A 27,004-nucleotide genomic window follows, 5' to 3' on the forward strand; every position below is an offset into this window, starting at 1 on the left:
CGAGTTTTATCAAAATAATGTACTAAGTATTATACACATTGAAAAGGTCTACAGAAAAGTCCTCGATGGTATATGTCTATCTCTTATGGATAACCCACAATAACTATTTTTTGTCATTTACTTTTTACGACAAATAATGGCTAATTTTCGATGCGATTTTAACCAATACAGCATTAATCCTTAACCAATTAAATACCTCGAATACATTGTTCATTTAATATAGATCTATATGGCCCTTTACACCGTATGATTTAAGTGAATATTTTCGAAGATATTACAGATTTAAAAATTGCGGGACGTAGCGTTTGCGGCGGTACCGGCCGGCCGCCCGGCTATCTATTTTATACCCGTGCGAAGCCGGAGCGGGCCGCGTATGTTTTTATATACAACGTTCACAGTTTTTCTGAAATGTATTTAGTATCAGCTATGCACCCGTGCGAAGCCGGGGCGGGTCGCTAGTTTAATAATAATTGATGTTTTTCTTTTATCTGTCTCTCAAAGTAATTATTTATAACCCATACTAAATCAAGTATCTACCTCACCTGAAATTTATAAGTATAATACAAACATATATGTCTCTAATATTGAAAATCGTTAAACGTTTCTGAATGCAGCAGTCAGTATCTACAGCACCTCCTTTGTCACAGCTTTCACTCTTATATAAAATTATTTTTAACTATTACCTAATGACACCATTGATTTTAAAATTGCATTTTAAACCAACGGCTCTTCATCATTTTCGTATTTAATTTCGTAATTCGTTGTTTCATCCAATAAGTAAAATCCGCGTCATCACCTAATATAAATTTTGTTTCGATCATTATATTTTCAAGGACATTATCAAAATTATTATATCTATCAGGTCACTAAAATTGACTTTTCTAGTTTAATCTAATAAGCTATAAAATCCAACACAAATTCCACATTTCAGTGTCTATACCTCGCAGTATAATAAACAAAACCAACAAATAGTAAAATATCATGTGCACCAACGGACCAATCATGTGCATCAATGAGAATATATTCAACCAATCAGATCTCTTAGATAGCACCTATTATATTTACTACGTTATGACTACGTTATATTCTATGATCTGAAACCACAGCAGGCGCGAGAGGATCAATTTCTGTATTTTCGTCATCTTCATCGATATTTGTATGAATATCATGCAAACTAAGATTTCGCTTCTTTAGTGTTTCCGGAGCTGCGAAGAGGACGCTGCCATTCCAAGGACTATTACCGAGTTCACCTGAAAAGGTATGATATAAAGAGATTTATAGTTATTTTTTTTGGCCAATAAATATAAGTATTATACTTATTGAGAGTTCGTAGTTTTATTTAAATTAACAATGTAATACGATATAAATAATCGAAAAAGCTTAAATACAAAATGTATCCCCATAATGTATAAGTAAAAATCAACGCCAAACTATTTTACAAAGAATAAAGTGGGACCTAGAACATGGCCCTTGGGAACACCTATTCGTATTTCGTAGATCCTCAAATTTGTTTCTATAAGTAGTCCTTATAGTTTTGATTTACACAAATAGTAATATAAAACTAATTTACAATTACACTTTACAACTGGACTGAAAATAAACAAGTTATACATGTATTTGCAGATAATAGAGGTAGTCAAACGCAATTTAGCAGTGCGATAAGGATGACTAAGTGATTAGCTATCGTACCGTTGGCCAACGTTTCCGTTCCACACTCGCGCCGCTTCCTCCAGATGTGGCCTATGACGATGATCATCGCGGTCACCAGCAGGATTCCCACGCAGCCTCCCAACAGCCATCCCATCTCGAGGCCAGCCAACCTGCAGATATTTTATTATTTATGATCATTTGTTCCTGGTATGGACATGTCGCTATTTCATTGAATGACTTGCGCGTTCATTTAATGGTGACACTCAATTGAATATCGAGTACATGTCCTATTTCTGTGTAGTTAAAAACACCAATAAACTAATCTAACCCATCCCCTTACCCAAACCAACGACTATTAAATGTACACTTACACTTATTTTGTGTATGATTTTCTTTAAATATACGTGTGTATTTTATATTATATCGATTTCAGCTTTTACCACTAGAAAAATTTTCTGACATGTGTAATTCATCCAAAACTTTATTACGTTCAGTCAAGACATTGAATGTTACATTTAACAACTTGACGAGTTGTCCTTAATAGACTACAGGCCCATGTTGAAAAAATTATGGGTCATTTGACCCACCACCTGACCTATCTAGAATGATATAAGAGCATAAAATAATAAGATTCAGCACTATGACGTCACTTGTAAGCTGTCCACCTGAGTGCAGATGAGAATTCGAAGGTTCAGGTAGAGATTTTCTCCCCTTGTCTCCATGATTTTTGTACGGCGTTGCGGAATAATTGATTAAAAGTAGTATAGAAATAGTATGACACAGATGCCGTACAAAAATGGTGGTCCACAAAGTCGGAATTTATTTTTATTTTTCGACAGTTGCCGGGGTAAATTTGGTCATTTGATTTTGTACGGCATCTGTGTCATACTATTTCTATACTACTTTTAATCAATTATTCCGCAACGCCGTACAAAAATCATGGAGACAAGGGGAGAAAATCTCTACCTGAACCTTCGAATTCTCAACTGCACTCAGGTGGACAGCTTACAAGTGACGTCATAGTGCTGAATCTTATTATTTTATGCTCTTATATCATTCTAGATAGGTCAGGTGGTGGGTCAAATGACCCATAATTTTTTCAACACGGGCCTGTAGTCTATAAGTCATTAAATAAAACAGCAAATTCAACGACTATTACGACACACATTAAATTGCATTACATTATTTGAATTACCTACAATATATTGTCAGTTGAAAATATGATTTGTTAGTTCATGTTTTCTGTCATATTACTATTCTTCCTTTTAGTTTATTTATACACTATTTTGTGTCTGATTTTCTTTAATTACACGTGTGTATTTTATATTTATCGATTTCACCTTTGACCACTAGAACTTTATACTTTGACACTTTTCCTACATGTGTAATTCATTCAAAAAATAACTCTATTACCACACCTTACTGCTGAAGATTCTTCAGCGCTGTTATCGACCTTATAACATGGTCTACCATCCACACACCAGCAGGCTTCATCAGGACAGGCGCTATTACAACTGCTGCAGTCAATTCTGGAAATACAACATATATCATGAATAATATGAAAAGGTTTGAGTCATTAGTTTTGATAAAAACTTCACTACAAATTGAGAACTTCATTATTTTCGGAACGTTGGTTAATTTAACGATTGTGTTGTTGTATATATGTATAACTAGGTTTCCGCCCGCGGCTTCGCCCGCGCAGTCAAAGAAAAACCCGTATAGTTCCCGTTCCCGTGGGATTTTTGGGATTGCGTCTTTTTCCCGGGATAAAAAGTATCCTATGTCCTTTCTCGGGTATCAAAATATCTCCATACCAAATTTCATGAAAATTGGTTCAGTAGTTTAGGCGTGATTGAGTAACAGACAGACAGACAGAGTTACTTTCGCATTTATAATATTAGTATGGATGTAAGGTCAGTAGGTCGAATTAATTTCGTTTTATTATATTATGTCTGAAAATTGTTATTTTATTTTATTTCTTCTATCTATGCTTAGTCCAGAAATACATTATATTAGGCTTAAATTCAATTGATACGCAATGTTAATATTAAATAAATTTCGCACAGGCAAACATTTATACATAACCTATTTTATCTTAAGAAAATCCTGTTTTTTTATTAACTCTACATTGTTGATAATTCATATGCGTATTAACATTAAACAGATACACGCTATGTTTTTCAAACAATCGATTTTAACCATAATAATAGTTACGATGAACTAGTGCTAATTTTCGATTATGATTCATAAACTATCTAAACCCCACACAGTTCGTTAACTTTTAACAATAACAATATTTAGGAATAATTCATACAACAGGTGCGCACTTAAAACTATTGATCTTGCAAAATTATATAAAGAAATAGATGTCTAGTTGAACACGAACGATGTACACAAAAATAAACTCATTTTATGTCTATAAAAGATACTTACGGCTTAATTTCTTGACAGGTATCGTTCACCAAATCAAACCCTCTGTTGCAGATGCATTCACCGTCCACGCAGACCCCATTATCGCACGAGCACGTCTTGTAACATGACGTTATATCTGTTTCGTTTCGAATAAAGCCATCGAGGCATTCGCATTTGTTCGGCTCGACACACTCTCCATTAACGCAGGGCTTCGAACAAGTCGCTTTACAAGAACCATCCACCATTATATAGCCCTCGTTACAGAAGCAAACGTTCGGTGATACGCACCTCCCATTATCGCAATTCTCACAAATGGGCTCATCGCGTTCACATACTGCAATGTCTTTAGTCTTTCTATATCCCCCTAAGCATTCGCATTGATCTGGAGCAATGCAGGAGCCGTTCACACAACCCCGTTTGCAAATTGGCTTGCACTTTCCATCGTCTAAAGTATAACCTTCGTGGCATTTGCATGTTTTAGGAGCTATACAGTCTCCATGAGCACAATCGTCACAGATTGGAGCGCAGGTTGACGAATTAACTGCTGAGTAACCGGGGTGGCAAATACACACGCCCGATACACAGGAAGCGTTGACGCATGGAGTATCGCAAGTCCGCCGGCAGATATACGGATCTAGCGGGTCTCTTTCATAACCGACATGACAAGCGCACTTATCAGGCTCAGTGCAAATTCCATTTTCACAAGGTCGTTGGCAGATCGGTTCGCATTTGTCGTTTATCTTTTGATAGTTGGCATTACATTCGCATGTGTCTGGTGCTGTACATTTGCCGTTCTCACAGCTTGTGCAGACTGGTTCGCATTCGGAATTATTGTTTATTGTGTAGCCTTGGTAGCACGCACATAGATTCGGCGCGACGCATGTCCCGTGTACGCAAGATGGAATACATTTGGGGATGCAAGTGAAGGCGTCTGAGTGTTCGTATCCATCGTAGCATGTGCATGTGTTTGTGGCTGTACAGTTGGCGTTTGTGCAAGGTTTATCGCATTTAGGCGGGGGGTCAACGCACTCATTGTTATTATGCAGAATCAAGGGTGGTGTACACGTGCAATGATTTTTCGAGACGCACCGCCCTCGCAAGCAACCATCTTTGCATTTAGGGTCACAAGATTTAGTCGTATAGTTGAAGAAATATTCTTCACAGCACACGTACTTCAATTGCTGAAAGAGATGATGTCAGACTATTAAAATTGGGATAACAATTATTGAAATTGATATTTTGGTTTTATGGCATTAAAATGCTTTATAAATATAAATTTATAAAGAATAGAAAAAATTCGATCACGAGGCGGGACTCGAACCCGCATCCTTTCGCGCTATTCCGGGGCGGATGCCTGACCAACTCAGCCACTCGTGACCCGCCAGAGCAATCGAATTTATTCTATTCTTTCAGTTTTATGTGTCTTAGGGACACACCGCGCGCCATCTATTGCAATGATTAACAACCATTTCAACCAATATGAAACACTTTTCAGTGAATACAATATTGTGACGATGAAACACGACCTTTTTTGTTGAAATATTGTGACGATGAAACACGACCTTTTTTGTTCGTTCGAAGGTCGTGTTTCATCGTCACAATATTGTATTCACTGAAAAGTGTTTCATATTGGTTGAAATGGTTGTTAATCATTGCAATAGATGGCGCGCGGTGTGTCCCTAAGACACATAAAACTGAAAGAATAGAATAAATTCGATTGCTCTGGCGGGTCACGAGTGGCTGAGTTGGTCAAGCATCCGCCCCGGAATGGCACGAAAGGATGCGGGTTCGAGTCCCACCTCGTGATCGAATTTTTTCTATTCTTTATAAATTTATATAACAATTATTTTCATGAACTAACAATAACAATTATTTTCATGATCTAACATACAAACAGAACAGACAAATGCTTCAAGCATTGTATTCTACTATGTGTGGACATACGACTTTAAATGTAGAAGTAAATACTTTAAATCAACATCGACTAATAAATGTAGGTACATACCTTGGTCCTCGGATCTCGCCTGAAACAAAATAACTTAATTTTAATGTATATAAATACTGCATAATATTTAAAATCTTAGAAACTTAGACCCAGACATAATATTTTATATTTGTATCTTTTCTAATTATTACGGTTACTTAAATTCGTCCGTACTTTTCATGGAATTTTGTATGCAGGAGATCTCAAGAACGGTAAATCGATCTAGTTAGAAATCATTTTAAGAAAATGTCAAAAAGCAATCAAACATGTCGATTATGCAAGTACTTATAATTAATTTATTAATTAACTTTACCATATTATGTTTGTGTTTCGGTCCTTTAAATTAATGAATCATTCGGAGATAATATTTTATCGTACAATCGTATTTGTACGTACTCTATTAAAATTGCGGTATTGTTCGTAACTTTTCCCTGTCCGAAATATTGTTTGTTTGGTTCAACGCGTTAATCTCAGGAATTATTGGCTTCGAATTGATAAAGTATTTTTGTGTTTGATAGTTTATTTATACCTAAATATGTAGACATTTTTGCATCGTTGCTCAATTGCTACATCCAATAGAAATTGATGCGATGCAAAAATGTTCCTTTTAATGTATTCATTTAAGAAAAAACATGAAAATAGACGAAGCATACTTTAAAAAGGATGTATTTATTATAGCGTATACATATAAATATACTTAAAATGTATAATAACATAATTTATTCAAACAAAACCACGTGCTTTTGTTAATTGTTTCCTAAACGGAAAATTAACCGTCATAATTGAATGTCGTTACAATTAGTTATCTTGTTTTGAAGATTACCAGTACTTAATTAACTAAAATAATTATGTTCGTTGGTGTTTGCGTAGCTCTGTGTATATTTCTGTAAAAATGGCTCTATGATCTTTGGGGGTTTCTCATGCCTTTTTGTATTAATCTATACTTATAATATTATAGAGCTGCAGAGTTTGTTTGTATGTTTGAACGCGCTAATCTCGGGAGCTACTGGTCCGATTTGAAAAATTCTTTCGGTGTTAGATAGTCCATTTAATGAGGAAGGCTATAGGCTATATATCATCTCGCTAAGACCAGAAGAGCTTAGCACTGTGGGTAAAACCGCGAAGCACAGCTAGTTATCAATATTGTAGAATACGAAATTCTCTACAAATTTTGTTTAAAAAAATTCATACGGTGAACCGTTCTCGAGATAGAGGGCGGAGAGCGAGAACCCATAAGATACATTTCGTTTCCATTTCCCGCCAATTTAAAAGACTAACAGAACGCGCCAAAACTATTTTCTTTTGGAATTGAGCTTTTCTATTAAATATTCATTATTTAGTTACCGATCTATTATTCTACTATTCTACTAAATCTAGATACTACTATAGCAACAAAAGGTTGATGGTTGGTAGTTACTTTTTTATACAAAAAATGGCTGATCATTTCAAATTGTAGAAAATACGTTAAGTATACTTCAACTGTTTGAATTTATTAATAATGAATAAATAAAAATAATAGAGAGTACCACGATTTCTATCAATGACCTTGAACTTGTATCATACACCCACTCACATTACAAATCATCTTTGATAACATATGTAAAAGTGGCAGTGTACCAAGCTATAAGCTATTAAATATCAGGCTATCTAACAAGACCCTTCAAATCCACCCTGTCATCTATAGTACACATGCCTTATCAAAAACTACAATTAATTACCAAGCTATCTATCAACTATTAGGCTATCTTACAAGGTCCTTCAATTCCTGAAATACACCCTATTTGATAATATGGTGGATTTGAGGGCACAAGCCTTATCAAAAACTGCCAAACTATTACCACTTTTCTCCTTTAAAAAGCACTTACATTAGACAAACATGGGGGTCGCCCTCCTTCAATCCGAGCACGACAATTATCATCAAACTGAGCAAAATCAACAGCCTTAGAGCATCCATAGTTCCACTAAAACTGATAATAATTATCACAACCGCACGCAACAAAAAACACGGTCAGTCCCCTGCACTACACGTAAACAACTGACGGTTCAAACGTACATACAGGACGTTGTTTTATGTTTATAATTATGACGATGTATGCATCGTATCCTCACAACGGATCCTCTGTAAGAGATTGACTTTTTATGGGCGATAGATAGTCTTTTATTTCACAATACTCAGATGTATGGAGTTAATTTAAAGCTCGAAAAGATAGTGTTATAGATTATATTCTAATGTAACTTAACACTGAATTTTGATATAGGGATGTTCTGTATTAATTGAAATTTGGCAAAACAATAGGAACTGAATAGCTTCGAGACGATTTACTACATACAGAATTTTATCTGTATAGTAAATCGTTAACAATCCATACTAATATTATAAATGCGAAAGTAACTCTGTCTGTCTGTCTGTTACTCAATCACGCCTTAACTACTGAACCAATTTGCATGAAATTCGGTATAGAGATATTTTGATACCCGAGAAAGGACATAGGATAGGTTTTATCTCGGAAATCCTACGGGAACGGGTTTTTCTTTGAAAACGCGGGCGAAGCCGCGGGCGGAAAGCTAGTACTATATAACAATTAAAAATCATCCATACTGTAGGGTACCTACTATTCACAAATTACTGAGAATAATGTAAGATATACGCATATTCCATAGAAGTTGGTGCTCATCTAAAAATATCCATTGTTATAAGTATAAATTATAAGAAATATATTTATTTTAATGTTTATAAAAACGAAAGGCCGTTTTAATAACACAAAAAAAAATGTTGTGTGGTTTTATGAAACCACGGTAAAAGTGAAACTGTTCGAACGGTTCCGAACACTGCTTTGTGTAGCGCATGTCGCGTGACGGTCGGCAGCCGCGATACACGCGACATGCGCTACACAGACTAAAAAGTTTGAGACGATGTAAAAAAAGTTTCACTTTAAAACGTTAGGAAAGCTCTATAAAATCGTAGCACCAGGTATGTAAGAGTTATGCCAACGGAATCTTGAATTGAAACCTTGCGATGTAGACGTACTAGATGCTATTAATATTAACTTATTTATTAATATCTCTACATTTTTTTTTTTAACCGACTTCAAAAAAAAGGAGGAGGTTATCAATTCGGCCGGTATGTTTTTTTTTTTTATGTATGTACACCGATTACTCCGTGGTTTCTGAACCGATTTACGTGATTCTTTTTTTGTTCGATGCGGGATGGTGTCGAATTGGTCCCATAAAAATTTTATTCGGATAGCCCCAGTAGTTTTTATTTTATGAGCATTTTTGTCTGTATTTGTAAATGTTGCAGGTGCAAGTTTGAAGTCGGTTGTTTTTAAAGCAGTTATTGACTTGTTTTTCATATAAAAACATATTTTTAGCATTGCCATTAAATTGTATAGAAAATACCCTTTTTCCCTTGTAGTTTGTCTCTTAAAAATATTTTACTGTATCAAAATATGTACTTGCAAATAATTCAATTAACAACTGACATGACACCTCCTTATCAAGACCTCAATTTTTAAAGTCGGTTAAAATCACATTTCTCGGCTACAACTTACGGCTCAAACAATGGCATTTCCCATCGACTAGCGGAACATCCGGCGATGCTTGCTACGAGAGGTGAATATACAAAAATTGCTATGCAAATTTGTCGGGTATCTCATAAAAAAAATTGCACGTGCAAAACGAAAGCCGATTATTAAATGACGATAGATCGGTGAGAGCAGTGTCGATTTGGTCGTGGGTTCCGTTGCAAAAAGTTTTGCAATATAGGATAAAATAATGTATTAATTAGTTTACACAAAGTTACACACTATATGTATTAATAATTTAAGAAAGTTTTATTTATTACTAATAATATTTGAAAATATAACAATGTTGATCATGCATGTGAAATCTAAAGGTTTTTTTAAATCTGCATATTTGTCCTTATATGAAACGTTTGTTAAGTTTACGTTTAGTTCTAGCTAGAATTTAAATAGAAAACTATTAGAACTTGAAAGCTCGTTAATACTAACGAATAATACTAAAGTTATTAAACACTTGACCGTAATTTGAAGCTTACTTCATTGAGAAGGCACCTAGCTTTTTCCGCCTATTTTGCCCTCTCTTTCCGTTGTATATATGCTATCTCTCTCGCACACCTCTCCACCAGGTGGCGGGGCGCACGATAATGTGCGGGCGCTGGATGTTTTTTCATTGGCGTCTAGCTTCCGCCGCGAGAAGGTTGTCTACAAGACTACAACCTTGGTGCTATTAAGTATTAAGTATTGCTTAAAGCAAGTGCTAAAAGTGTTAAAAAGTGTATCCCGTCGGATCGGTACAGTGAGTTATTTTTACATCTATTCTAATAATATTTTACTTAAAAATGAGTAAAAATCTTTAAAGTCAACGGTATAATCGTTGGACTTTATTTAAAATGCTGAGGTTTTTAATGAATCCTTCAGCAATCGTTTATTTTTCAATATGCTTAAATACTTAATAGCATGAATAAATATATTTAAAATTAACGATACAACCGTTACATTTTACTTGAAATAGTAACTTTTCTTTTGAAATATTTCATTATGCAATATGTACTAATTAATATTTGAATTTTTAATACTGTGAGTAAAGCTATTTTAACGGTGTTACCGTTCGGCTTTACTCGAATCGTTAATATTACTTTTGTGATTATTTGATATTACTAGATATATCAAATACCCTCTCTTGTATATAGATATTTTTAATTATTTATTTCATTTTTAATAATGTGTTTTTATTACAAGGTTACAAGTGAATTTTTCTTGGAAAAATTACAATTAATACCTACTTAGTATGGATATGAGCCAACTCAAAGCTTTACAGGCATACAATCCATTGCTACGACTTTATTACATTGTCGTTATCGCTAGGAACGGTTCGAAATTCCTATAATAGTTTATTACTAAAAATTATCGAACGAGATGAGTCAGCTCCAAGAAGTCACGACATGTCAGAACATGTTGTGATATTATTTTATAAATCGTACGGGAGTTACCGCTCAACTGAATAATGATGGAATTCGCTCATGTATAGTAGATACGTACCATGAATGTACCACACATTCAAAACTATCCGTAGTCTATACGTGTCCTTTTATGAGTATTATTCTGATCCGTTTTTATGTGAAAATAGACATATTACACACGGCTAATTTGATTGAAAATTACGTTTCCTATGTTTCAAATGATGCAACTTTTTTGTTTAAACGAGTAAGTACCAAAATTTTACAATTAAATTCTTTGGTTTACTGAACTTGTGCTGAAAGGGTTATCGTATAATAATTATCGAGATACCTTAATATAAATTAGATTTAGATACATTTATTTCAAAGGATTTACAATTCACTTCTAACGTTTTAGAATAATATTATAAACTTGTACACCTTGACAAAAAGTAAAAAATTGCGGGTGAGTGGAGATTATTTTGTGCAATTAAATATAACGTCCTACGACGGTATGGTTGCGTTCGTAAGGAATGTTAAAACGGATATAAAGCAACTAAATGTTACATCGATTGCATGAACAAAAATAAATATGAATCGAAGTTCATTTTAAAATTTAGTGAATTGATTTGAATTATGAATTTATTAAATAGTTAGTTCTTTTTTATATAAACATAATAATTAATTACCATTGTCAAATCAATTCTTATTGATTCATCCTGGACAGTTGTCGCTAACATTGGAATATAAGTTAAAGGACCTTGTTAATTGCTATATTATTTAAATGATTATTTACTGCTAATTTTATATTAGCACTAAGGTGTATTCTTGCTCGAAGCAGAATACATAAATGTGGCCACTACTCCTCGCAGGGGTTAGCCAGGTCAAATCCACCCTCGCAGGGTGTCTCTTAAGCATTTTTTGGCAGGCCCTACTTATTTCTAGTTACAAACATCCCTCGCGCAGCTGTCGCTCGCAGGGAAATGGTGCAAATATATATCGGCCCTCGCGGGGCTTTGATTACAACTGTCCCTCACGGAAAAGATGGTGCAAATATATATCAGCCCTCGCGGGGCTTTGATTACAACAGTACCTCACGGAGACATGGTGCAAATATATATCAGCCCTCGCGGGGCTTTGACTACAACAGTACCTCACGGAGACATGGTGCAAATATATATCAGCCCTCGCGGGGCTTTGACTACAACAGTACCTCACGGAGACATGGTGCAAATATATATCAGCCCTCGCGGGGCTTTGATGGCGATTGGTGCAAATATACAAAGGATTGATCATTAAAATGATCATAGATATTTGCTTTCGTCAACGAGGACCCACGAAAGAAGTTTTGGATATGACCGTATCGGATCTTCACTCTTCTAAGGTAGGTAGAAAAAGGTTTTGAAATCTTCTTCACAGTGGGCAGTATAGTAATATGACCTAATAAATACAATAAAGGTTAGAGACGTCAAATAATGGGCGCATGAAATTGATACTTCGTATCCTAAAAGTTTACGCTTCAGGAATCAGGAAACCACCATTGGTTTACCAATTATGGAAATTGGAATTGAACAAATCGTATTTACCAATGTAAAGCCTATTCACAACAAAGGAAGGCGAGTCGGATCAAATATCATCTCGCAGATGATTTGTGGCGGTGGTTTCGAGGATTGTCACCAAGCCTTGTGTCAACGGTATGTTTGGTATCGTCATTCAATGGCACTAGCCGACCAATTTTCATATAAAAACATCGGAAGAGATTTTTTAATCGCAAAGCGATTGAATGTAACAAATGACGATTGATTCAAAATCAAATTTCAAATTTCAAACGATTGATTACGTATATTTGACCTCTCAGAGGCCTATTTTAGTTGCCCGGTCTTGTAGGCAATTTATTTGACTCGTTTTTCAACCCATTTGACCTCATTATTGCACCCATGAGATTTTTCTTCAGGGCTCAAACAATAAATCGCTGAGGGATTAGGATAATCGTTTGTTAGACAAGTTTCTTGTCATCCCACCAGGATTATTATATTGTATAATAAAGTTATATACAACTATTTACGTAAAACGTTTAAGTACTCAACGAATACTGAGAATACTGACTGTTGAGTTACATAGGATAGAGGATAAATAACGGAAAGTCAATCTATCCAAGCAAAAGCCTCTTATTATTAGATATTACTTGGAACCCCTACCCTAACGAGAAAGCTCTGCCAAATGACTGTTCATTTCTTTGCTTTGAGGGGGGGGGGGCAATAAATGAAATGCAGTAGGTACAGACTATACGGCTTTTAAAATATAAGTCTGGTAAGCGAACTAAACTTTGCTAGTTTAGTTCTTGCTATATCGCTGTCCGTGGCTGCCTCGCGTGTTTACGGATGAATAAAGTAATGTCCTGTCTTCGCATCCACAGCTAACTGTCCTATACTGTCATAATCTTAACACAGATTCATTGGACATAGCTCCCCACGAGCTCTGTTCTTCATTTTTGCACTCGCACAACTGTGGACAACACGAGAGCAATGCCTGCATTGGTAGCAGTTACAATCAAGGGCTAGCAAGGTAGGCTAGCCATATTACGGATGTTGGAACAACCGACTATATTTAGGGCAATTTTCTTTGTCCAGTGTAACGTTTAGACTGTCGTAGCATTCCTACGGAACAAAGATGGGATCAGATCTGCATCCTTAATGAAGTTAATCGAAAGGAGATACTTTCAGACGACGATATTATTCAAAATCCACCATATTCCTGAGCATAATAATGCATAGTTAAGCTTATAATCTCTCTTGCCATTATCCTGCAGCAGAATTCCTTGGCGATAATTTGTTCTCGTAATGCCGGGGCCACACTAACGTCTAACGTCTAATGACCTTTATCGCGATAATTATTCCGATAATTTTTAAGGCGTTAAGTGGGTGGCTACACTTGAACGGTCAACGTGAATGCCGATTGTTGGCGATAAAAACGGCGTTAATTTTACTAAAATTCTAGCAAGATGGACGTAGTGTGACCGCTTCATTGCGTTAATTCTCGCGATAAAGCTATCGCCTCGCCAAACGGCAATGTTAATGGCGTTGTTAAATAATACTGGCTACACCTAAATTTAACGTCCATTATCGCGTTAATTAATGGCATTTCCCGTTAGTGTGGCCCCAGCATTAGAACGAGCGAGGTTGTTACGATAATATGAGAAATCCTGTCAGTTAGAGACCTGAACGACGCGATAGAGTACCGCTATTTCAGTAGTAGTAGCACCTAGAAGGGTGAAGGTATTCTGGAAAGCGGAACTGAAGGCCCGGTCAGCAGCACCAGCCACCTAATAGACAGTGTTCAGTGCTGCACCACTATAATCTGCAAAATGACTCTGACGGTATGAAAATGTGGAGTACATTTTCAAAATATCAAATGATATAGTTGTAATAAAAATCCTATTTGCCTCCGTCTACCCAAAAGACGTACGGAGTAGCTAGTAGTAGTTGGTTGAATTATAATAAGTATAGTTAAAATCCTTTATTACTGACTGGATAAATTTGGCTCTTTTCCTATCTGACGTTCATATAGCTACAAACTACAAACACTATTATAAATAAGTCACGTTATGTAGTCCCGAGACTTTCGGTATATAAGTTCTGATGTAAATCATAATTATATCTTAAAACTGAATTGATTAAAAGTAACGTACTTAGCTGTAGTAATTGCAGTTTTGGGACACAGATAAGCTCTTTATCATTTTAGTCTCTTGAGTTCAGTATATTTGTTTCCAGTACAGAGTTTATGACCTATCAGTTTTAAATAAATAATTCATACATTGTACTGAAAGTATCAGCCATGTTTAGATTATGATTGCGACGTTGGCTCTAAACATTAAAAGATACCGCACGGTTTAATTGGATGTTAAAAATCTGTATTATAATTTAAACCATTTACCTGTTTTGTTATTTTATTGCCTTATTCAAGGGGTGATCTTTTAAATTTACTTCTGACCCCAAAAGTAAGGACCAAGGTCTCTTCTTGTCCGCTTGTAGCAGGTTGGGTTAAAACTGTGTGAGTTGAGACATTTGGTAATTCTATGTTAAGATGATTCAATGATGCTTCTGCAGAGTTCTAATTGAATAAATAAAGGTTTGAGTTTGAGGTATTTTTGCCTCGTCGGGATCAGCTGTTGCTTCATTTTGTAAGTAACATCTAAATGCGTAATTGAAAGTCGTTACTGGCGCTTTCGCAAATTTACGCTAAAGATAGTGGAAATTGTAGTAACTTTAACTTTTCAAGCCCAAAAAGGTTAACTAAGGTACGCTTGAACCAATCTCATAAGTTCTAATACTTTTAATCATTATGATTAACTTTTTGGTTCTTATTTGATTAACTTTTCATCTGGGATTGTTAATATATTATATAATATAAAAATTTGTGTGATTTATTAGTAGGTATACTATCTGCACACCTTACTCTTTCAAATAAAGAAATAAGTAATTACTTATGTATTCAAATTCACATTGGCGTCACATTGTACACCAGGTGGGTAACAAACAGGTCTCAATGAAGTAAGCTTCAAATTACGGTCAAGTGTTTAATAGCTGTGTTTTACCTGAAAATAAAACACATATTAAATACTTACCTATATTTGAAGCTTACACTTAACGTCCACCTGTTGTGGATTTCGACTCAATGAAAAAACATCCAGCGCCCGCACATTATCGTGCGCCCCGCCACCTGGTGGAGAGGTGTGCGAGAGAGATAGCATATATACAACGGAAAGAGAGGGCAAAATAGGCGGAAAAAGCTAGGTGCCTTCTCAATGAAGTAAGCTTCAAATATAGGTAAGTATTTAATATGTGTTTTATTTTCAGGTAAAACACAGCTAATACTCGTTAATACACCAAAAAAATTAAAAATTCTGCTATTCCTACTCCTACAACCTACTCCCAGTAAATAATACTAAAATTGAATCCTTATATCATCATCTACTTTTTGAAGCATCATGATGATTTAAATGGCAGATTCATCTAGCACCCATACACGCAAACATTACGTACCAAACACAAAATGCATTCAATTTCCTCCATCTATTTCAAGCATACACATTTTGACGGATCCCTAATTTCACAAAGCCAAATCAAACGAGCGATTGGCGATGAGCCATTGATTGAAATTCGTGTCACGTTACACTAATCGACCAGCTATTTTACGGTCTACTTACTGTATGTTTTATAGCCAACCTATCTGAGGTACAAAAACAACAAAGCATTTTTTTAAATGATTAATAGCGTCTGGCCTTCGGCGGGACGTTATTCGCATTTAGTTAATAATTTGGAAGTGTTGAGTATATTCCTAATCATTAAACATTGGTCGTACATAATTGTTCCCTTTTAAACATACATTGCAATATTACTATGAAGATGTGGCGAATGTTAGCTACATATATCACGCAATGGCATACAGGATTATATTGAGGTGCAGGAATTTCGACAGTTGGCGACTACTACATATCTTATAGGCTCTCTACATAATGGGCAGCGATGGCCCAACAAATAGTCGTTAATGTTTGCCGCCACTACGGCGATTATGAACAAACATCTACAATGGTGGCCGAGCTTTTAGGCCCTCTATACTATCCTGATTGCCTCTACTCGCCCAACGCTATCCCTTGTGAAGAAGGACCATCAGTTTTCTTTGCTTGTCAAAGCCAATGACGTCGTTGGTTGCAACTTACAACCCTAATGGTTGTGTGACGTCACACTCACGTCATAGTATATTTTGTAAGAATAAATTTTATTGTTCATAGTCTGACTCACACTTAACCATTTTTGGTGCCATGTGACCTATTTTAATTAATATTAAACAATAAAAAGATTGCAAAAAAATATTTGTATGATTTTTATGGAAAAAGCTCTTTTTAACCATCCTGTATGTATTTTAACAACGTTAATGCAATATTATCAAACACTTAATTATATATGAATAATATAATGTCCTTGACTGTTATTTTATCACTTATTATCGTATTGTTATGTCATACTTTCAATTGTTTCCCTATAGAAAAGCTCTTTCTTCTAAAATTAAAGATATTTGCTCCATTAGCATGTTTGTACACACTACACAACAATATGAAATAGCTTAATTCATTGATTTATTTAGTGAAATTATTTTAGTGCGATACATATTCTAAATAGGTATTATAGGCTACTAGCTTTCCGCCCTCGTCTTCGCCCGCGTTTTCAAAGAAAAACCCGCATAGTTCCCGTTCCCGTGGCATTTCCGGGATAAAACCTATCCTATGTGTAAATCCAAGTTTCCCTCTATATGTGTGCTAAATTTCATTGTAATCGGTTCAGTAGTATTTGCGTGAAAGAGTAACAAACACACACACACACACACACACACATCCTCACAAACTTTCGCATTTATAATATAAGATAGGTACATATTAGGAATCGCAATAAATAAGTTTAAGTATTGTGAAACATGAACTTGAGAATTAGGACAGAAAATAGAAATAATTTGGAAAATCCAAAAGTGCACGCCTCATAATTTTTTTTAATAAATATTTATTAATTATTATTTTTGTTTATTTAATAACAATTAAACCACATCGAATCAGACCCTGAAAAATGAAAGGGTTCTATTCCTGAGCATACTCAAGCGTAAGAGAAAAAAAAAGACTCGATTAGTAAAGTATTTCGGTCGCTATCGTGTTAACAAGAAAAAGGATCCGCACATACAGACACACGGACGTCCAAGACAGAACTTTTTTAAACTGTTTTTTAACTAGTTTAAATAACAAAAATGACATCAAAAATATCATGAACGTTAAAAATAGTGTTTTTTCTTAATATGTGTGTGAATGTATTATCTTACAAGTGCAATGTATGATACATAAAGACATTTTAAGTTTGAAAAATCAGATGTTTTGCGCGAAGTGACAGTAGTACCCACCTCAACGCTTCGCTTATGAGGCGTGCAATATGTATAGTCGAGCCAATCTAATAGGCAACATTTGACGTCTATCAATTTTATCTTCCAAGAGAGGTAACCTGCTTAAAAACATCGATTAAAGTGAATTAATCGATACGGATTTTAAACATTTGTAAATCGAATTTATTAATTTATGATGATTTTTGTTCACAAGTAATCAATGCATTCGATTCTAGATGTCAGATCTCGATTTTTAGAGTAACATCTCTGGTATTTAAAAAGAAAAAAGGTTTATTGACACAAAATTGTAGCGACGTCAGTTCTTCAATTCAGAAATTGTTTATTATGTTTAGAATGGTTCATCAGTAAAATGAAATCTTAAAATTACTTGTATCGTTCATTATTATTATAAATATGTAATCGTTATTGAAAAAAGTTAAGCAAATGTGCAGATCTAACAGAAAGAAATATCATGTTATTCTATGTTGTCGTTACTAGGTTACGTTGTTGAATTTTGTTGAACTGTCAAATGTTGCCTATTAAAATGGCTCTACTAGAAAGCTTTCTCCATAAAACAATAAAATTTAAGTGTATAAACTAATCTCAGCTATTATTTTAAGCTGTTTTATTGCACGCCTCATAAGCGAAGCGTTGAGGTGGGTACTACTGTCACTTCGCGCAAAACATCTGATTTTTCAAACTTAAAATGTCTTTATGTATCATACATTGCACTTGTAAGATAATACATACACACACATATTAAGAAAAAACACTATTTTTAACGTTCATGATATTTTTGATGTCATTTTTGTTATTTAAACTAGTTAAAAAACAGTTTAAAAAAGTTCTGTCTTGGACGTCCGTGTGTCTGTATGTGCGGATCCTTTTTCTTGTTAACACGATAGCGACCGAAATACTTTACTAATCGAGTCTTTTTTTTTCTCTTACGCTTGAGTATGCTCAGGAATAGAACCCTTTCATTTTTCAGGGTCTGATTCGATGTGGTTTAATTGTTATTAAATAAACAAAAACAATAATTAATAAATATTTATTAAAAAAAAATTATGAGGCGTGCACTTTTGGATTTTCCAAATTATTTTATTTTATTTTCTTTATTTATATAGTAGATACTATAAGAAATATATTTTTTCGATAAATTAAAATGCAACCGCAACTCGTTGTTATTGAAAACAAATAATAACAAAGGAAAACAATGTGTAACAGGAATTTTATAAACACCATTACGAAGTCTTATGTATTATTCTTCGTATAAATTTATAATCTCACATCCATTGAATTCTACTATAATTCTTATAAACAACTAGCTGTTCCCCGCGGTTTCACTCGCATTGCTCCACTCCTGTTGGTCTTAGCATGATGATATATTATAGCCTGTGATTATAGCCTATAGCCTTCCTCGATAAATGAGCTATCAAACACCGAAATTTTTTTTCAAATAGGACCAGTAGTTCCCGAGATTAGCGCGTTCAAGCAAACAAACAAACAAACGAACTCTTCAGCTTTATAATATTAGTATAGATTTACTAAATCTGTTTTCTAGAATCTCGCAATATGTAGGTATTTTTACGAAGAAAATACATTAAGGGCTGATTTTTCAATCCTTGGTTAAAACTTATTCGTCGAATAATGTATAAAACTACCATTTTAAAAACGTATTCTAATTGCCCGTATTTGCCAGTTTACGTGACATTTTAATATTATCGTGTTATACTTTATTGGACGGATAAGTTTTATCCAAGCATTGAAAAATCGGCCCTATGGGTAATAATCTGTGTAAATAATAATAAATTATTGCACAATATTTTGTAAGTAAATATGTATTGTGAATATCCCAATGTAAATATATATTAAATTTTCCAAATCTGGTTAAACGACTCTTATTTCTCCGATGATTGTAAAAAATCTTTTTATTGTTCTTACACTTTGATGAATGTAATACCTAATTATTTTCGTAAGAAAGCGTATATATCTGAAAGTGCTTTCTTACAGATAATAATATAAAAGATCCATTATAAATAAATAAACAAAAAAAGACGTGTGGCACTCGGGGACTGCCGCGGTAAAGCTATTGCATAGCATGCCTTCAAGCCACACCTCCGAGCCCGTCGGAGTGGGGAGCGTGAGGTTTTTTCGTTATGGAATTTCTCGATTCGGTCCCCGCGCTCAAGGCCCGCGATAGAAGCTCAATTATTCAATATTTCTATTCTAAATATCAAAGGGGTTTGGGTAAAGATGGCGTCGTGATGAACTATCGCGGCAAGTGATGAAACTTGAATATTTTAAAAGAGCAATATATTGTAAGCAAAAGTTATTGTGTACACAAATCTCGAAACGTATTAGCACAGAATACATAATAGTAGCTAATGGTATTAGGAACAGAGATATTTGGTTTTGTATTATTCATTTACCTACAATCTAGATTCTAGATGATTATTATAAGATTTTTCTGACAAGTTTCATCACTGGCGGCGAAATGTCATCACGACGCCACTAGCCCATATAAAAGTACCCAAATCCCTTTATTAAAATGAAGCATGTAAGTATCCATATTATGATATTACTTATTTGTTGTCATAGAACAGGGAAAAGTTATTATCTAGCTTAAAGCACGTCATTTCCCTATATAGAACATATAATATAGAACAATATACTATTTGTACAGCATACACATTCAGTTCTGAAACATCAAACCATACAAGGGATATTCACGCTTATCCCACTTGTTTTAAAGGATACAATGCTTCAAATATTTTTAACATTTCAATATCCTACATTATCTACCACAGGACAGGAATTTTCCTATTGATAAAAACGAATACAATGTGTAATAGGAATTTTAAAAGTTTAATTAATATGTTCTATTATTTCTAGAACATTGCGGATTTATTTATCTACTAGCTGTGCTCCGCGGTTTTACCCGCAATGCTCCGCTCCTGTTGGTCTCAGCGAGATGATATATAGCCTTCCTCGATGAATGAGCTATCTAACTCCAAAAGAATTTTTCAAATCGAACCAGTAGTACCTGAGATAAGCGCGTTCAAACAAACAAACAAACTCTTCAGCTTTCAAACATTATAGTATACTGTATAGATAATTTAGACAAAGTCGTCGTTGTAATAGTAAAAAAAATAAGTGAACCATACAATAATAGTATCAAATATAGATAGAAAAAATAAATAAACGATTATGCTAAATTTTTTAGTCATAATTAGTAAAAATAATAAAAATGGTAACCTGGGAAAGGTAAGTTTTATTTTGCAAAAGCAAACTATTTCTTGATTAATTTCCTCATCTTTTTTGGGTTGCCTGGCAGAGATCGCTGCCAGCGATAAGGCCGCCTACTGTACATTGATTAATTTATTGTTAAGTTTATATAACGTATCCTATATGGAGTATAAAAAAGAATTTTTCATTCATTCATTCTTATAAATTTCTTAAATAAATAATAATTTATTAATGGTATACCTAACAGAGCAATAGTTTTTCAAATCAGACTCATGGTTCCTGATATTAGGACGTTCAAGCAAACAAACAAACAGATTTATGTTGCTGTTGATAATTCCAACTACATATTTTAGAAATAGTACGACTGGGAGACAGGAAATAGATATCGCGAAAATGATAAATCATTATTCATTGATTTCACACGAGAACAATAATTTATAGGTTCATTAACTTTAAGTTATGACTTATTTATAACTTATGTATTTAAATTAGTTTAACAAGATGTAGCTATTAATTATGTGTGTGCATCATCATTGTTATTGAGTTTTTGTAAGGTAATCATGTATCACTTTATTTTTATAAGAGGTGTCCATGAGGTGTATATTTTTAACCGATGTTCCTAAAAGGTGGTTCTACATCCTAAGCGTAGGAACATATATTTCAGTTTTTGAAGTGAAAACTTCTTTAGCGGCGTTGGGTATAAAATCTTAAACTCGCGTCAGGACACGTGGCCTGATCGAAAAAGCGTAAGACGGTTTTTTTAGCCCTTATATTCCATGCGTAAGACGGATACCATTCCAAAATATCAAACATGCTGAACGTTATTAATCAAGTTTTCACTTCTGCCGGCACTCGCGGAGTGCAACCCGTCTTTTTTTTTCATTAATAAAGGTGTTTTAATTGGTATGTTTTTAATTCATTCATAGGTATGATTTTATTATTTCTTTATTTATAACATTTTTAATTCATACATGGAGCAATCAACAAAATTATAAATTAATCTCCTTTTGAAGAATACCATTTATACAATGCTATTAAAACCGGGAAGAAAGAGAATAAAAATAGTGTAGCGCATGTAATGAAAATATATATGTATATATTTTTTCATGTATTAGAAGCCAAAGATTTAAATTGTAAGTTTCTTTGTTGTCACACTTACTATATGAGCTTAATAAGAACTCGGTCAGGGCTTCTAAATGCGCACTAAGGTGCGTCAATAATGCATTTAGTATGACGTAGATTTTTACCCGACTGCGACAGAAGGAGGGTTATGTTCTTCGAGTTTATGTTTATTTCTAAGCAAGCTCTACAGCCTAAGCTGGACGGATTTTGACTTATAATAATAGCGTTTAGCTACTATTATTTATTCTGTGCTTATAAGGTGAAGTAATTATCAGAGTTGTGATAGAGACATAGTTTTCATAAATTAGCAGTTAGTTTTCAAAATAATAAATTTACTTGATACACTTAAATAAACCAACAATGTTAAATTAAAAGTTTAAAACGCCTTCCGTGAATATTATCTCGAAATGTCATAATAAAAAACGGTGCGAATTAATTTTAAGGCGTACATTTTTTGTGAGATAAACGGGCTGTGTTTTATTAAAGTGCTTAAAAGTGTATGAGATGTTTAATTTATTATAGACAAGTGATATTATAAAAGCAAATCAAAGATCTGATGAACATTTATATGTAATACCACTTAATGTCCACTAAATTAACATTATCAACATGTAGGTAGATTTTTTTAGCAGCATTTAAAACGTAACAGTCAGAGAGCCATGTATTATAATTATTAATGAACATGTAGAAAAAGAAATTTCTCTTGACGCTAACTTAAAACACAGGAAAAAAAGTTTTAGCATAATTTTATTATGCATGTAAATTAAAATGCAAAATTGATATAAATTAAAATAAGCAACTTCACAGTTGACCGGCTCTCCGTTGTAGATAGGTAATAATATAAGCAGTATTATTTGACATACTATGGAGTTTTTTTCTCGGTTCTCTCCCTTTCCGAATCGGTGGTAAATGATAAGACTGTGACGATTCAAAAGTGCTTCTAGAAGAAGTCTAATTGAATAAATAAATGTTTAAGTTTGTTTGAGTTTATCTGTCCGCTGGTAAATATCAATCTATGCAATATCGTTCAAAAGCTTCACCAAGCAGTCTAGTCTTTTTATACCACCCGCTTAACTTAACTTCTATAACATGCAAAATATACTCACATAGCAGTACAATTGTCCAAGCAGTTCCCAGCATCATCACAATTAGTACACGACTTTTCACAATCATAACACTCGCCTTTTGTATTCTTGGCGAAACCTTCATAACATGTACATACATTAGGAGCTGTACACACTCCGTTTACACACCCATCACAAATCGGTTCACATTGTCCACTTATATTCCTATACCCTTCTGGACACTCACACACATTGGGCGCTATGCATCTACCCGTACAGTTACATACCGGTTCGCACACATCCCCAAAACCGTGGTAACCTTCATAGCATTGGCATACGTTTGGCTGTACACATTTCGCGTTTACACACGTATAGCACACTGGTTCACACTGGTCTCCATTTACAGCATATCCTGGGGCGCAGTGTAGTCTGCATGTAAAGTCCTCATCGATCTGGTAATCTGGTTCACAGTGGTAGCAGTGCGTCGTGTTGTATCTCTCATATCCTGGCTTGCAGATGCAAGTGTTGTTTTGGCATTCGCTGTTTACACATAGTGAGGGTTGGTCTGGGGTGCAGATTGGTGTAACGCAAGTATTGTTGTGTTGAGGATCGAGTATGGTCGGTGGGTCGCACACGCATTGGTCTGGGGCGACACAACGCCCCCCATAGCAGCCGGTGCTGCAAGACGGCACGCAAGAGTCGCTTGTCGCTTCGTAGACCCATCCCTTACAGCATACTGTTTGACGTTCTGCCTTTGTGTACACCTGAAATTAGAAATTGGATTGAATGTTATTGAAATCATTATAGCTTAAATTAACATAATGAGCATAAATGCAAAGAAATCCTTCATAGTAATACTTATATACATATTGATGAAAATTTCGAAAAAATGGAAATTTCCTTTGAAAAGCTTTATAAAGAAATCGTAAATTTCAACTTATCCTTCTTGGCCTTCTTTTCCTAGAGCCATTGCCAGAAAAGGCATAATAAGTTTATACCAATAGTATTCATATGAAAATATAATCATATTTATCTGTTTGTTCATCTATCATATTTCATTACGATCGATAAAGCTCTTACATACCTTCATATATTTTATTTTTAATTTAATTTCCAAGCTTTACATTATTATTTATTATTGACCGATATCTTATAGGTACATGTATTTTACCTTACTATTAATAACGTAATAATTTATATTAGTGAGGGATAGTAAATAAATAATAATACTAACTATAGGTTTCTTCTTGACAGCTGTACATCTTCTGCCTCTGCACCATTTCACGAAGGTCACTGAAGTGTATCTGGTTTTCCTTACTCTGTAAACAATAATAATATTTAAAAATCTATATATACTATAAAACTCAAAGGTGACTGATATAGTGATCTATAAACGCACAGCCCAAACCACTGGACGTATCGGGCTGAAATTTGGCATGCAGGTAGATGTTAGGACGTAGGCATCCGCTAAGAAAGGATTTCCCGAAATTCTTGCGGGAACGGGGAAAAACGGGGATGCACGTACAAATTCGTGGGCGGAAGCTAGTAAGAAAATAAAAAGAAAGAGTAGAATAAATTCGATTGCTCTGGCGGGACTAGAGGACTAGAGGCTGTTCAGGCTAAAGACGCGGGTTCGAATCCCGCGTCGTGATAATTATTTTTCTAGTTTTTTTAAATGTATAATTAAATTTGTTTAAAGACTTGGTTTGTAGATATTATAGCCTCTACAAGAGATTAAAAACACGATATATAGTTGCTGTGATCACGGCGAAAAAATCGCTTAGAACCCCTTTTTAATAATTTAAAATGTTTAAAAATGCTTTTCAGTTAACATATACTTTTGTAATGTTGTGTTTAATTTCAAAAAGGTGAGTGAAGTAAGTGTTTTTTTTTTAGAAATCCAATAATTTGGAGGTAATTCTAAAATAAATTGCATATAATTCTGTTTAATATTCTTCAGTAAAAGCTCTATTTAATATTCTTCAGTAAAAGCTCTCTTTAATGTTCTTTTGTAAAAGCTCTGTTTAATATTCTTTAGTAAAAGCTCTATTTAATATTCTTCAGTAAAAGCTCTCTTTAATGTTCTTTTGTAAAAGCTCTGTTTAATATTCTTCAGTAAACGCTCTGTTTAATATTCTTCAAAAAAAGCTCTATTTAATATTCTTCAGTAAAAGCTTTGTTTAATATTCTTCAGTAAACGCTCTATTTAATATTCTTCAGTAAAAGCTCTCTTTTTAATGTTATTTTTTAAAAGCTCTGTTTAATATTCTTTAGTAAAAGCTCTGTTTAATATTCTTCAGTAAAAGCTCTGTTTAATATTCTTTAGTAAAAGCTCTGTTTAATATTCTTCAGTAAAAGCTCTGTTTAATATTCTTCACTAAAAGCTCTGCTTAATATTCTTCACTAAAAGCTCTGTTTAATATTCTTCAGTCAAAGCTCAGCTGTTTAATATTCTTTAGTAAAAGCTCTGTTAAATATTCTTTAGTAAAAGCTCTGTTTAATATTCTTCAGTAAAAGCTCTGTTTAATATTCTTCAGTAAAAGCTCTGTTTAATATTCTTCAGTAAAAGCTCTATTTCATATTCTTCAGTAAAAACTATTTAATATTTTTAAAACTAATATCTTTTTTTATTTAAGCAGCATTTAGCTAGGCTGTTTTAAAAGTAATACTAATAACTTCCTTAGAAAAATTGCAAATTGCAAATTACATGTAATTTTTTATTATTTTAAAAACACCTTACCCAAGACTCCCAGTATGATCTAATGTTTTACTTATAATAATGTAATTTTTATTATTATTAGCGGGCGAAGCCGCGGGCGGAAATCTAGTTTTTCTATAAGTTCAATAAACTAGGTAGATCGATCCGAAACCCTATATACTACATATCTCTAATATCATATGGAGATCCCACAGGTAATATAAATATTGCCTTCCACACGTCGATTTTAAAAATCATGTAGTATTTCAAGAAATATAATTTATAAAATTTCTTAGAAGTAGTGAAGAATCTTTCTTAATCTTAATACTATTATAAAGGCGAAAGTTTGTATGGATGTATGGATATATGGATTTATGGATGTATGGATGTATGGATGTTTGTTACTCTTTCACGTAAAAACTACTGAACCGATTGCAATGAAATTTAGCACACATATAGAGGGTAACTTGGATTAACACATAGGATAGTTTTTATCCCGGAAATCCCACGGGAACGGGAACTATGCGGGTTTTCCTTTGCAAACGCGGGCGAAGCCGCGGGCGGAAATCTAGTAAATAATATGTATATAGTTTTTGGCAGGACTTATATTGTTCATATTATAACACTGTTAATTATTTGTTATCTACAATTTTGACGCAATTAATTAAAACTAACAGTTATGCTTTAAATAAAATGACTAAAAATTTAAAATATAAACAAAAACAATATCATACATACTGTTTGGTCACCACACAAACACCAGGCGAATCCACTTTCAAAGACGCTACCGAAATCACTCCACAGAAAAAAAATATAGCACAGATCACTAATTTTGAACACATTTTTAAGTTTTTTTTTTGCTATCCTGTAAGGACACAACCAAATGGCAAGGAATTTAAAAACAATATGAGCTATCAATGCGTGTGAAAGGATGTTCACATAAATCTGTT

At 34.0% G+C, this 27,004-nt stretch overlaps 1 protein-coding gene across 1 annotated transcript; it reads right to left on the minus strand.

The window, feature by feature from the left end:
• Positions 1-590: 590 nt before the first annotated feature.
• On the minus strand, positions 591-26,929 carry LOC149485472 (uncharacterized). The gene is made up of 8 exons (XM_089700279.1): positions 26,793-26,929; positions 24,591-24,675; positions 23,399-24,120; positions 6,068-6,086; positions 4,084-5,243; positions 3,069-3,179; positions 1,690-1,820; positions 591-1,250 (listed from the first exon to the last, which is right to left on the minus strand). The coding sequence occupies exons 1-8, from the start codon at positions 26,894-26,896 to the stop codon at positions 1,081-1,083; spliced, it is 2,502 nt and encodes an 833-aa protein (XP_089556405.1). The 5' UTR covers positions 26,897-26,929; the 3' UTR covers positions 591-1,080.
• Between the last annotated feature and the right edge of the window lie 75 nt (positions 26,930-27,004).

Source organism: Colias philodice, chromosome 10 (genome assembly GCF_061535455.1).
Source record: "Colias philodice isolate Cphi_HAF_F1 chromosome 10, ilColPhil1 Martin Lab GWU primary, whole genome shotgun sequence".
Taxonomy (NCBI): Eukaryota; Metazoa; Arthropoda; class Insecta; order Lepidoptera; family Pieridae; genus Colias; species Colias philodice.